Source organism: Scyliorhinus canicula, chromosome 1 (genome assembly GCF_902713615.1).
Source record: "Scyliorhinus canicula chromosome 1, sScyCan1.1, whole genome shotgun sequence".
In the NCBI taxonomy this organism is placed as follows: Eukaryota; Metazoa; Chordata; class Chondrichthyes; order Carcharhiniformes; family Scyliorhinidae; genus Scyliorhinus; species Scyliorhinus canicula.
The window spans coordinates 237,827,473-237,841,547 of NC_052146.1; the positions used below are offsets into that span (position 1 = coordinate 237,827,473).

The 14,075-nt window shown below is 54.9% G+C and overlaps 1 protein-coding gene across 3 annotated transcripts in view; it reads left to right on the plus strand.

Annotated features, from left to right (window-relative positions):
* Positions 1-14,075, plus strand: part of LOC119972701 (clathrin heavy chain linker domain-containing protein 1-like) — a 132,504-nt gene that overhangs the window by 58,211 nt on the left and 60,218 nt on the right. For all 3 annotated transcript variants that reach the window (XM_038809828.1, XM_038809839.1, XM_038809849.1), the window contains one exon: positions 243-330. In XM_038809828.1, the coding sequence (XP_038665756.1) occupies positions 243-330 (88 nt within the window). The remainder of the gene's footprint in view (positions 1-242; positions 331-14,075) is intronic.

Below are 14,075 nucleotides of genomic sequence, written 5' to 3' on the forward strand. Positions count from 1 at the left end.
CCCTTCATCTCAGGATTTGAAATTGAGAACTGGTGAAACATCAAGCTTAATGGATGGAACACAACCAATTTTCTTATCAACTTTAATGCTTAAATAATAGTAAATAAATGTTTTTGTTGGATTGCGGTGTTCCAAAATAAAACAATGCATTTTGCTCTTGTACAGATGTTCCGTAACCATACAATGCATTTTCCTCTGGTACAGATGTTCCATAATCAAAAATGCGTTTTTCTCTGATACAGAGGTTGATAGTCTTTGGCCTGAACTATTCGATGATGATGATCCAAGCAAAATTAATGAATCGGCATACATACTGGAATATGTTGAAAGGTGAGCTCAAATGACAAACTGGACACGTGAATGTTGTCAAATTTAAAATATTAATCTATTACAGATTGAGCGTTCCTTATTCGAAATGCTTGGGGCCAAGATTATCTCAGATCTGGAATTTTTGGAATACCTGTACAGGTATATTTGTCACATAGCTAACGGATCTCAGTGAACACCATGTTATTTTTTACTAGATTTCAGCACTCGAAAAAAGGGCGGACTTCTGACCTTTTTAAATTTCGGAACTTTGAATAAAGGGTGCTCAACCTGTACTTTCAATCAATCACTGTGGAAGTCTTGTGGTGCTGTGGTAGCATCCGTATCTCTGAGCCAAAAGTTTTGAGTTTAAGTCCCAAACCAAGACTTGTTAGCTATGGAAGGAATGTTCATGATGTGATTTATTGGGCTGACAGTCAGCCTGGGAATCCTTCCACAACTATAACTGATGCACAATCAATGACTACTAAAGCGAGGTTGTAGTACAACTGAAGGCTTTAAAAGCTAGATGTTTCCCCCAGCAGCTCAGGTACAGAAAGGAAGCTGCTGGGGCGGCACGGGCTCTTATACCCCGCCTTGCAGGGCGGAGCTACCATACAGGCTTGACCAATAGAAAACATCCATTATCTACCAATGGTGTTCCAGCATTACTAGGTACCGTAATACCTCTACACAGACTACCACATTCACCCCCTGTTAAAAAAAGAGTCAGGCGGGGGTGGTGGCTTGGTATTACAACATGGTAACGTGGTAGAAGTTATGGTTATGGAGGTACCGTAATGCCTCCGTACAGCGTAACTATTTACAATTTTACAATTAACTATATACACGTTAAAATTAAGCAATCAGTCGATCGGGGGCCCTGGTCGTCCTCTGTGATCATCGAAGCTTCGGTGGTGACGCCGGTGGAGGTTCGGGCATCTGTGACTCTGGGAGCGTGGTTTCGATCTCGGTGGCAGCTTCAACACCCCTAGATGGCGCTGGTGGGGAAGCTGATTGACCTGGGAAGGGAGCGTCTGCGGGGTGCGTTGGTGGGCGGGGGGGGGGGGGGGGGGGGGGGGGGGGCTAGACGGGGCTGGTGAAAGAACTGATCCTCCTGGGAAGGGGGCAGCTGTAAGGTGCACCGGTGGGATGGGGGGGGGGGACTGGTGGCGGGGATCCGACGGGTGCCAGGTCTCGTAGGGAGACCGTGTCTTGTCGGCCATCGGGGTACGCCACGTAGGCGTACTGGGGGTTAGCGTGGTGAAAATGGACCCTCTCGACCAACGGGTCCGACTTGTGCGCCTGCACGTGTTTTCGAAGCAGGATGGGTCCGGGGGCTGCCAGCCAGGCTGGGAGCGAGGTCCCAGTGGAGGACTTCCTGGGGAAAACAAGGAAACGTTTGTGAGGTGTTTGGCTGGTCATGGTGCAGAGCAGGGACCGGATTGATTGGAGGGCATCCGGGAGGACTTCCTGCCAGCGGGAGACTGGGAGATTTCTGGATCCTAGGGCCAGTAGACGGTCTTCCAGACCGTTCCGTATTCCCTCTCTACCTGTCCGTTACCTCGGGGGTTGTAACTGGTCGTCCTGCTCGAGGCAATGCCCTTGCTGTGCAGGAATTGACGCAGTTCGGCGCTCATAAAGGAGGACCCCCTATCACTATGTATGTAAGCGGGGAACCCGAACAGTGTAAAGATGCTATGGAGAGCTTTGATGACAGTGGTTGCGGTCATGTCGGGGGCAGGGAATGGCGAATGGGAATCGGGAGTACTCGTGAATCACATTCAGGAAGTACGTGTTGCGGTCGTGGGTGGGGAGGGGACCTTTGAAGTCCATGCTGAGGCGTTCAAAGGGACGGGAAGCCTTTATCAGGTGCGCTTTCTCTGGCCGGTAGAAGTGCGGCTTGCTCTCTGCGCAGATTTGGCAATTCCTGGTGGCTGTCCTGACCTCCTCGATGGAGTAGGGCAGGTTGCGGGTCTTGATAAAATGGAAGATGCGAGTGACCCCCAGGTGGAAGAGGTCCTCGTGAAGGGCTCGGAGGCGGTCCACTTGTGCGTTGGCATATGTGCCGCGGGACAGGGCACCAGGAGGCTCGTTTAGCTTCCTGGGACGACACAAAATCTCGTACTTATAGCTGGAGAGTTCGATCCTCCACCGCAAGACCTTTTTTATCTTGCCCCACTGTGCATTATCGAACATGAAGGCGACCGACCGTTGGTCAGTGAGGACAGTGAATCTCCTGCCGGCCAGGTAATGTCTCCAATGTCGCACAGCTTCTACTATGACCTGGGCCTCCTTTTCGACTGCGGAGTGGCGGATTTCAGAAGCATGGAGGGTACGTGCGAAGAAGGCCACGGGCCTGCCCGCTTGGTTGAGGGTGGCCGCCAGAGCTACGTCGGACGCGTCGTTCTCGACCTGGAAGGGGACGGACTCGTCGATGGTGTGCATCATGGCATTTGCAATATCTGCTTTCATGCGGCTGAAGGACGGGCGGGCCTCTATCGACAGGAGAAAGACTGTGGATTGGATCAGAGGACGGGCCTTGTCTGCATAGTTGGGGACCCACTGGGCGTAGTAAGAAAAACAACCTAGGCAGCGCTTCAGGGCCTTGGAGCAGTGAGGGAGGGGAAACTCCATAAGGGGGCGCATGCGTTCAGGGTCGGGGCCTATCACTCCATTTTGCATGACGTAGCCGAGCATGGCTAGGTGGTCGGTGCTAAACACGCATTTATCCTTGTTATACATAAAGTTAAAGATTTTTGCGGTCTGGAGAAATTTTCTAGGTCGGTGTCGTGGTTCTGCTGGTCGTGGCCGCAGATGGTGACATTATCGAGATACGGGAATGTTGCCCGTGAACCGTATCGGTCAACCATTCGGTCCATCTCTCGCTGGAAGACCGAGAACCCATTAGTGACACTGAAAGGATGCCTTAAAAAGTGGTAGAGCCGCCCATCTGCCTCGAAGGCAGTGTACTTGTGGTCACTCGTGCGGATGGGGAGCTGGTGGTAGGCGGACTTAAGGTCCACCGTGGAGAAGACCTTGTACTGCGCGATCCTGTTGACCAGGTCGGATATACGTGGGAGAGGGTACGCGTCCAGCTGTGTAAACCTGTTGATGGTCTGACTGTAGTCTATGACCATCCTATTCTTCTCCCCGGTCTTTACCACCACTACTTGAGCTCTCCAGGGACTGTTGCTGGCCTCAATGACTCCTTCCCTCAGTAGCTGTTGGACCTCTGACCTAATAAAGGTCCGGTCCTGGACACTACCGTCTGCTCCTGGTGGCGATGGGTTTGCAATCCGGGGTGAGGTTCGCAAACAGGGAAGGCGGATAGACCTTGAGGGTCGCGAGGCTGCAGACAGTGAGAGGGGGTATAGGGCCGCCGAATTTGAAAAATAGACTTTGGAGGTTGCACTGGAAGTCTAACCCAAGGAGTGTGGCTTCGCAGAGGTGAGGAAGGACGTAGAGCGGTACTTTTTGAACTCCTTTCCCTGGACCGTGAGATTTGCTACACAGAACCCCTTTATCTCTACTGAGTGGGAACCGGAGGCCAGGGAGATTTTTTGGTTAACAGGGTGGACGGGGAGAACAGCGCCTTACCGTGTCGGGGTGTATGAAGCTCTCCGTGCTCCCAGAGTCGATTAAGCAGGACGTCTCGTGTCCGTTGATTAGCATCGTTGTAGTAGCAGTTGAGAGCGTTCGAGGCCGACACTGGTCCAGGGACACCGAGGCTAATCGTGGCAGCAGCTGAGTGTTCTCATCGGCAGTGTGTGGTCATCTGCACTGAGGTCCTGGGAGTCCATCCAAGATGGCGGGCCCACTGGTCGCATGTGGCTGTGGGTGCACAAAATGGCGGCGCCCATCCATCGCACGCGGCGTCCGCGGAACAAGATGGCGACGCCCGGAGGCGACACGTGGCCCTGGAGGAGGAAGATGGCGGCGTTCGCTGGCCGCACGGGGCCCATGGAGAGGGTTGTAGTGGCGGTCCGCATTCGCTTCTGGAGACCGCAGCTACCGCCCAGGCCTGGCATACCGCCACAAAATGGCCCTTTTTGCCGCAACCTTTACAGGTGGACGAACGGGCTGGGCAGCGCTGTCGGGGGTGTTTGACTTGCCCACAAAAATAGCAGTGGGGCCCCCCTGGGGTTGCTGGGCCATCTTGCAGCGCAAGCTTGTGGGGGAGTGTGGGGCCTTGCCTCAGAGTCAGCTGCAGAGGGATTCCACGCTGCCCAGGGGGCTGCCGGACGGTCGGGGGCATAGGCGCGGGCGTTTCGGGAGGCCACATCCAAGGAGCCGGCAAGGGCCCATGCCTCCTTGAGGCCTAGAGTTTCTTTCTCCAGCAAACGCTGGCGGATTTGAGAGGACAGCATACCCGCATCGAAAGCGTCCCGAATCAACAATTCAGTGTGGTCGTTTGCTGAAAGTTGCGAGCAGCTGCAGTTTCTCCCCAACACTAGGAGCGCACGGTAGAATTCTTCCAGTGACTCACCAGAAATTTGTCGCCTCGTTGGTAGTAGATGCCGGATGTAGACCTGATTCACAGGGCGAATGTAATGTCCTTTCAGCAACTCCATCGCGGCATCGAAGTCGTCCACATCCTCGATGAGGGTGTAGACTTCTGGGCTCACCCTCGAGTGCAGGATCTGCAGTTTCTGTTCTCTTGTGGGTGTGTTTTCTGCAGTTCCGAGGTAGCCGTTGAAGCACCCTAGCCAGTGCTTGAAAATCGCCGCCGAGTTTACTGCGTGGGGGCTGAGTTGCAGACACTCCAGCTTGATTCGGAGCTCCATTCTTTACATCTAGCTTATTAAATTGATGCAAAATCAATGACTACTAAAGCGAGGTTGTTGTACAACTGAAAGCTTTAATAAGCTATATGTTTCCCCCAGCAGCTCAGGTACAGAAAGGAAGCTGCTGGGGCGGCACGGGCTCTTATACCCCGCCTTGCAGGGCGGAGCTACCATACAGGCTTGACCAATAGAAAACATCCATTATCTACCAATGGTGTTCCAGCATTACTAGGTACCGTAATACCTCTACACAGACTACCACATTCACCCCCTGTTAAAAAAAGAGTCAGGCGGGGGTGGTGGCTTGGTATTACAACATGGTAACGTGGTAGAAGTTATGGTTATGGAGGTACCGTAATGCCTCCGTACAGCGTAACTATTTACAATTTTACAATTAACTATATACACGTTAAAATTAAGCAATCAGTCGATCGGGGGCCCTGGTCGTCCTCTGTGATCATCGAAGCTTCGGTGGTGACGCCGGTGGAGGTTCGGGCATCTGTGACTCTGGGAGCGTGGTTTCGATCTCGGTGGCAGCTTCAACACCCCTAGATGGCGCTGGTGGGGAAGCTGATTGACCTGGGAAGGGAGCGTCTGCGGGGTGCGTTGGTGGGCGGGGGGGGGGGGCTAGACGGGGCTGGTGAAAGAACTGATCCTCCTGGGAAGGGGGCAGCTGTAAGGTGCACCGGTGGGATGGGGGGGTGGGACTGGTGGCGGGGATCCGACGGGTGCCAGGTCTCGTAGGGAGACCGTGTCTTGTCGGCCATCGGGGTACGCCACGTAGGCGTACTGGGGGTTAGCGTGGTGAAAATGGACCCTCTCGACCAACGGGTCCGACTTGTGCGCCCGCACGTGTTTTCGAAGCAGGATGGGTCCGGGGGCTGCCAGCCAGGCTGGGAGCGAGGTCCCAGTGGAGGACTTCCTGGGGAAAACAAGGAAACGTTTGTGAGGTGTTTGGCTGGTCATGGTGCAGAGCAGGGACCGGATTGATTGGAGGGCATCCGGGAGGACTTCCTGCCAGCGGGAGACTGGGAGATTTCTGGATCCTAGGGCCAGTAGACGGTCTTCCAGACCGTTCCGTATTCCCTCTCTACCTGTCCGTTACCTCGGGGGTTGTAACTGGTCGTCCTGCTCGAGGCAATGCCCTTGCTGAGCAGGAATTGACGCAGTTCGGCGCTCATAAAGGAGGACCCCCTATCACTATGTATGTAAGCGGGGAACCCGAACAGTGTAAAGATGCTATGGAGAGCTTTGATGACAGTGGTTGCGGTCATGTCGGGGGCAGGGAATGGCGAATGGGAATCGGGAGTACTCGTGAATCACATTCAGGAAGTACGTGTTGCGGTCGTGGGTGGGGAGGGGACCTTTGAAGTCCATGCTGAGGCGTTCAAAGGGACGGGAAGCCTTTATCAGGTGCGCTTTCTCTGGCCGGTAGAAGTGCGGCTTGCTCTCTGCGCAGATTTGGCAATTCCTGGTGGCTGTCCTGACCTCCTCGATGGAGTAGGGCAGGTTGCGGGTCTTGATAAAATGGAAGATGCGAGTGACCCCCAGGTGGAAGAGGTCCTCGTGAAGGGCTCGGAGGCGGTCCACTTGTGCGTTGGCATATGTGCCGCGGGACAGGGCACCAGGAGGCTCGTTTAGCTTCCTGGGACGACACAAGATCTCGTACTTATAGCTGGAGAGTTCGATCCTCCACCGCAAGACCTTTTTTATCTTGCCCCACTGTGCATTATCGAACATGAAGGCGACCGACCGTTGGTCAGTGAGGACAGTGAATCTCCTGCCGGCCAGGTAATGTCTCCAATGTCGCACAGCTTCTACTATGACCTGGGCCTCCTTTTCGACTGCGGAGTGGCGGATTTCAGAAGCATGGAGGGTACGTGCGAAGAAGGCCACGGGCCTGCCCGCTTGGTTGAGGGTGGCCGCCAGAGCTACGTCGGACGCGTCGTTCTCGACCTGGAAGGGGACGGACTCGTCGATGGTGTGCATCATGGCATTTGCAATATCTGCTTTCATGCGGCTGAAGGACGGGCGGGCCTCTATCGACAGGAGAAAGACTGTGGATTGGATCAGAGGACGGGCCTTGTCTGCATAGTTGGGGACCCACTGGGCGTAGTAAGAAAAACAACCTAGGCAGCGCTTCAGGGCCTTGGAGCAGTGAGGGAGGGGAAACTCCATAAGGGGGCGCATGCGTTCAGGGTCGGGGCCTATCACTCCATTTTGCATGACGTAGCCGAGCATGGCTAGGTGGTCGGTGCTAAACACGCATTTATCCTTGTTATACATAAAGTTAAAGATTTTTGCGGTCTGGAGAAATTTTCTAGGTCGGTGTCGTGGTTCTGCTGGTCGTGGCCGCAGATGGTGACATTATCGAGATACGGGAATGTTGCCCGTGAACCGTATCGGTCAACCATTCGGTCCATCTCTCGCTGGAAGACCGAGAACCCATTAGTGACACTGAAAGGATGCCTTAAAAAGTGGTAGAGCCGCCCATCTGCCTCGAAGGCAGTGTACTTGTGGTCACTCGTGCGGATGGGGAGCTGGTGGTAGGCGGACTTAAGGTCCACCGTGGAGAAGTCCTTGTACTGCGCGATCCTGTTGACCAGGTCGGATATACGTGGGAGAGGGTACGCGTCCAGCTGTGTAAACCTGTTGATGGTCTGACTGTAGTCTATGACCATCCTATTCTTCTCCCCGGTCTTTACCACCACTACTTGAGCTCTCCAGGGACTGTTGCTGGCCTCAATGACTCCTTCCCTCAGTAGCTGTTGGACCTCTGACCTAATAAAGGTCCGGTCCTGGACACTACCGTCTGCTCCTGGTGGCGATGGGTTTGCAATCCGGGGTGAGGTTCGCAAACAGGGAAGGCGGATAGACCTTGAGGGTCGCGAGGCTGCAGACAGTGAGAGGGGGTATAGGGCCGCCGAATTTGAAAAATAGACTTTGGAGGTTGCACTGGAAGTCTAACCCAAGGAGTGTGGCTTCGCAGAGGTGAGGAAGGACGTAGAGCGGTACTTTTTGAACTCCTTTCCCTGGACCGTGAGATTTGCTACACAGAACCCCTTTATCTCTACTGAGTGGGAACCGGAGGCCAGGGAGATTTTTTGGTTAACAGGGTGGACGGGGAGAACAGCGCCTTACCGTGTCGGGGTGTATGAAGCTCTCCGTGCTCCCAGAGTCGATTAAGCAGGACGTCTCGTGTCCGTTGATTAGCATCGTTGTAGTAGCAGTTGAGAGCGTTCGAGGCCGACACTGGTCCAGGGACACCGAGGCTAATCGTGGCAGCAGCTGAGTGTTCTCATCGGCAGTGTGTGGTCATCTGCACTGAGGTCCTGGGAGTCCATCCAAGATGGCGGGCCCACTGGTCGCATGTGGCTGTGGGTGCACAAAATGGCGGCGCCCATCCATCGCACGCGGCGTCCGCGGAACAAGATGGCGACGCCCGGAGGCGACACGTGGCCCTGGAAGAGGAAGATGGCGGCGTTCGCTGGCCGCACGGGGCCCATGGAGAGGGTTGTAGTGGCGGTCCGCATTCGCTTCTGGAGACCGCAGCTACCGCCCAGGCCTGGCATACCGCCACAAAATGGCCCTTTTTGCCGCAACCTTTACAGGTGGACGAACGGGCTGGGCAGCGCTGTCGGGGGTGTTTGACTTGCCCACAAAAATAGCAGTGGGGCCCCCCTGGGGTTGCTGGGCCATCTTGCAGCGCAAGCTTGTGGGGGAGTGTGGGGCCTTGCCTCAGAGTCAGCTGCAGAGGGATTCCACGCTGCCCAGGGGGCTGCCGGACGGTCGGGGGCATAGGCGCGGGCGTTTCGGGAGGCCACATCCAAGGAGCCGGCAAGGGCCCATGCCTCCTTGAGGCCTAGAGTTTCTTTCTCCAGCAAACGCTGGCGGATTTGAGAGGACAGCATACCCGCATCGAAAGCGTCCCGAATCAACAATTCAGTGTGGTCGTTTGCTGAAAGTTGCGAGCAGCTGCAGTTTCTCCCCAACACTAGGAGCGCACGGTAGAATTCTTCCAGTGACTCACCAGAAATTTGTCGCCTCGTTGGTAGTAGATGCCGGATGTAGACCTGATTCACAGGGCGAATGTAATGTCCTTTCAGCAACTCCATCGCGGCATCGAAGTCGTCCACATCCTCGATGAGGGTGTAGACTTCTGGGCTCACCCTCGAGTGCAGGATCTGCAGTTTCTGTTCTCTTGTGGGTGTGTTTTCTGCAGTTCCGAGGTAGCCGTTGAAGCACCCTAGCCAGTGCTTGAAAATCGCCGCCGAGTTTACTGCGTGGGGGCTGAGTTGCAGACACTCCAGCTTGATTCGGAGCTCCATTCTTTACATCTAGCTTATTAAATTGATGCAAAATCAATGACTACTAAAGCGAGGTTGTTGTACAACTGAAAGCTTTAATAAGCTATATGTTTCCCCCAGCAGCTCAGGTACAGAAAGGAAGCTGCTGGGGCGGCACGGGCTCTTATACCCCGCCTTGCAGGGCGGAGCTACCATACAGGCTTGACCAATAGAAAACATCCATTATCTACCAATGGTGTTCCAGCATTACTAGGTACCGTAATACCTCTACACAGACTACCACATTCACCCCCTGTTAAAAAAGAGTCAGGCGGGGGTGGTGGCTTGGTATTACAACATGGTAACGTGGTAGAAGTTATGGTTATGGAGGTACCGTAATGCCTCCGTACAGCGTAACTATTTACAATTTTACAATTAACTATATACACGTTAAAATTAAGCAATCAGTCGATCGGGGGCCCTGGTCGTCCTCTGTGATCATCGAAGCTTCGGTGGTGACGCCGGTGGAGGTTCGGGCATCTGTGACTCTGGGAGCGTGGTTTCGATCTCGGTGGCAGCTTCAACACCCCTAGATGGCGCTGGTGGGGAAGCTAATTGACCTGGGAAGGGAGCGTCTGCGGGGTGCGTTGGTGGGCGGGGGGGGGGGGGCTAGACGGGGCTGGTGAAAGGACTGATCCTCCTGGGAAGGGGGCAGCTGTAAGGGGCACCGGTGGGAGGGGGGGGTGGGACTGGTGGCGGGGATCCGACGGGTGCCAGGTCTCGTAGGGAGACCGTGTCTTGTCGGCCATCGGGGTACGCCACGTAGGCGTACTGGGGGTTAGCGTGGTGAAAATGGACCCTCTCGACCAACGGGTCCGACTTGTGCGCCCGCACGTGTTTTCGAAGCAGGATGGGTCCGGGGGCTGCCAGCCAGGCTGGGAGCGAGGTCCCAGTGGAGGACTTCCTGGGGAAAACAAGGAAACGTTTGTGAGGTGTTTGGCTGGTCATGGTGCAGAGCAGGGACCGGATTGATTGGAGGGCATCCGGGAGGACTTCCTGCCAGCGGGAGACTGGGAGATTTCTGGATCCTAGGGCCAGTAGACGGTCTTCCAGACCGTTCCGTATTCCCTCTCTACCTGTCCGTTACCTCGGGGGTTGTAACTGGTCGTCCTGCTCGAGGCAATGCCCTTGCTGAGCAGGAATTGACGCAGTTCGGCGCTCATAAAGGAGGACCCCCTATCACTATGTATGTAAGCGGGGAACCCGAACAGTGTAAAGATGCTATGGAGAGCTTTGATGACAGTGGTTGCGGTCATGTCGGGGGCAGGGAATGGCGAATGGGAATCGGGAGTACTCGTGAATCACATTCAGGAAGTACGTGTTGCGGTCGTGGGTGGGGAGGGGACCTTTGAAGTCCATGCTGAGGCGTTCAAAGGGACGGGAAGCCTTTATCAGGTGCGCTTTCTCTGGCCGGTAGAAGTGCGGCTTGCTCTCTGCGCAGATTTGGCAATTCCTGGTGGCTGTCCTGACCTCCTCGATGGAGTAGGGCAGGTTGCGGGTCTTGATAAAATGGAAGATGCGAGTGACCCCCAGGTGGAAGAGGTCCTCGTGAAGGGCTCGGAGGCGGTCCACTTGTGCGTTGGCATATGTGCCGCGGGACAGGGCACCAGGAGGCTCGTTTAGCTTCCTGGGACGACACAAGATCTCGTACTTATAGCTGGAGAGTTCGATCCTCCACCGCAAGACCTTTTTTATCTTGCCCCACTGTGCATTATCGAACATGAAGGCGACCGACCGTTGGTCAGTGAGGACAGTGAATCTCCTGCCGGCCAGGTAATGTCTCCAATGTCGCACAGCTTCTACTATGACCTGGGCCTCCTTTTCGACTGCGGAGTGGCGGATTTCAGAAGCATGGAGGGTACGTGCGAAGAAGGCCACGGGCCTGCCCGCTTGGTTGAGGGTGGCCGCCAGAGCTACGTCGGACGCGTCGTTCTCGACCTGGAAGGGGACGGACTCGTTGATGGTGTGCATCATGGCATTTGCAATATCTGCTTTCATGCGGCTGAAGGACGGGCGGGCCTCTATCGACAGGAGAAAGACTGTGGATTGGATCAGAGGACGGGCCTTGTCTGCATAGTTGGGGACCCACTGGGCGTAGTAAGAAAAACAACCTAGGCAGCGCTTCAGGGCCTTGGAGCAGTGAGGGAGGGGAAACTCCATAAGGGGGCGCATGCGTTCAGGGTCGGGGCCTATCACTCCATTTTGCATGACGTAGCCGAGGATGGCTAGGTGGTCGGTGCTAAACACGCATTTATCCTTGTTATACATAAAGTTAAAGATTTTTGCGGTCTGGAGAAATTTTCTAGGTCGGTGTCGTGGTTCTGCTGGTCGTGGCCGCAGATGGTGACATTATCGAGATACGGGAATGTTGCCCGTGAACCGTATCGGTCAACCATTCGGTCCATCTCTCGCTGGAAGACCGAGAACCCATTAGTGACACTGAAAGGATGCCTTAAAAAGTGGTAGAGCCGCCCATCTGCCTCGAAGGCAGTGTACTTGTGGTCACTCGTGCGGATGGGGAGCTGGTGGTAGGCGGACTTAAGGTCCACCGTGGAGAAGACCTTGTACTGCGCGATCCTGTTGACCAGGTCGGATATACGTGGGAGAGGGTACGCGTCCAGCTGTGTAAACCTGTTGATGGTCTGACTGTAGTCTATGACCATCCTATTCTTCTCCCCGGTCTTTACCACCACTACTTGAGCTCTCCAGGGACTGTTGCTGGCCTCAATGACTCCTTCCCTCAGTAGCTGTTGGACCTCTGACCTAATAAAGGTCCGGTCCTGGACACTACCGTCTGCTCCTGGTGGCGATGGGTTTGCAATCCGGGGTGAGGTTCGCAAACAGGGAAGGCGGATAGACCTTGAGGGTCGCGAGGCTGCAGACAGTGAGAGGGGGTATAGGGCCGCCGAATTTGAAAAATAGACTTTGGAGGTTGCACTGGAAGTCTAACCCAAGGAGTGTGGCTTCGCAGAGGTGAGGAAGGACGTAGAGCGGTACTTTTTGAACTCCTTTCCCTGGACCGTGAGATTTGCTACACAGAACCCCTTTATCTCTACTGAGTGGGAACCGGAGGCCAGGGAGATTTTTTGGTTAACAGGGTGGACGGGGAGAACAGCGCCTTACCGTGTCGGGGTGTATGAAGCTCTCCGTGCTCCCAGAGTCGATTAAGCAGGACGTCTCGTGTCCGTTGATTAGCATCGTTGTAGTAGCAGTTGAGAGCGTTCGAGGCCGACACTGGTCCAGGGACACCGAGGCTAATCGTGGCAGCAGCTGAGTGTTCTCATCGGCAGTGTGTGGTCATCTGCACTGAGGTCCTGGGAGTCCATCCAAGATGGCGGGCCCACTGGTCGCATGTGGCTGTGGGTGCACAAAATGGCGGCGCCCATCCATCGCACGCGGCGTCCGCGGAACAAGATGGCGACGCCCGGAGGCGACACGTGGCCCTGGAGGAGGAAGATGGCGGCGTTCGCTGGCCGCACGGGGCCCATGGAGAGGGTTGTAGTGGCGGTCCGCATTCGCTTCTGGAGACCGCAGCTACCGCCCAGGCCTGGCATACCGCCACAAAATGGCCCTTTTTGCCGCAACCTTTACAGGTGGACGAACGGGCTGGGCAGCGCTGTCGGGGGTGTTTGGCTTGCCCACAAAAATAGCAGTGGGGCCCCCCTGGGGTTGCTGGGCCATCTTGCAGCGCAAGCTTGTGGGGGAGTGTGGGGCCTTGCCTCAGAGTCAGCTGCAGAGGGATTCCACGCTGCCCAGGGGGCTGCCGGACGGTCGGGGGCATAGGCGCGGGCGTTTCGGGAGGCCACATCCAAGGAGCCGGCAAGGGCCCATGCCTCCTTGAGGCCTAGAGTTTCTTTCTCCAGCAAACGCTGGCGGATTTGAGAGGACAGCATACCCGCATCGAAAGCGTCCCGAATCAACAATTCAGTGTGGTCGTTTGCTGAAAGTTGCGAGCAGCTGCAGTTTCTCCCCAACACTAGGAGCGCACGGTAGAATTCTTCCAGTGACTCACCAGAAATTTGTCGCCTCGTTGGTAGTAGATGCCGGATGTAGACCTGATTCACAGGGCGAATGTAATGTCCTTTCAGCAACTCCATCGCGGCATCGAAGTCGTCCACATCCTCGATGAGGGTGTAGACTTCTGGGCTCACCCTCGAGTGCAGGATCTGCAGTTTCTGTTCTCTTGTGGGTGTGTTTTCTGCAGTTCCGAGGTAGCCGTTGAAGCACCCTAGCCAGTGCTTGAAAATCGCCGCCGAGTTTACTGCGTGGGGGCTGAGTTGCAGACACTCCAGCTTGATTCGGAGCTCCATTCTTTACATCTAGCTTATTAAATTGATGCAAAATCAATGACTACTAAAGCGAGGTTGTTGTACAACTGAAAGCTTTAATAAGCTATATGTTTCCCCCAGCAGCTCAGGTACAGAAAGGAAGCTGCTGGAGCGTCACGGGCTCTTATACCCCGCCTTGCAGGGTGGAGCTACCATTGGATTGGATTGGATTTGTTTATTGTCACGTGTACCGAGGTACAGTGAAAAGTATTTTTCTGCAAGCAGCTCAACAGATCATTCAGTACATGGGAAGAAAAGGGAATTGAACAGAATTCAAGAAAATACATACAGGCTTGACCAATAGAAAA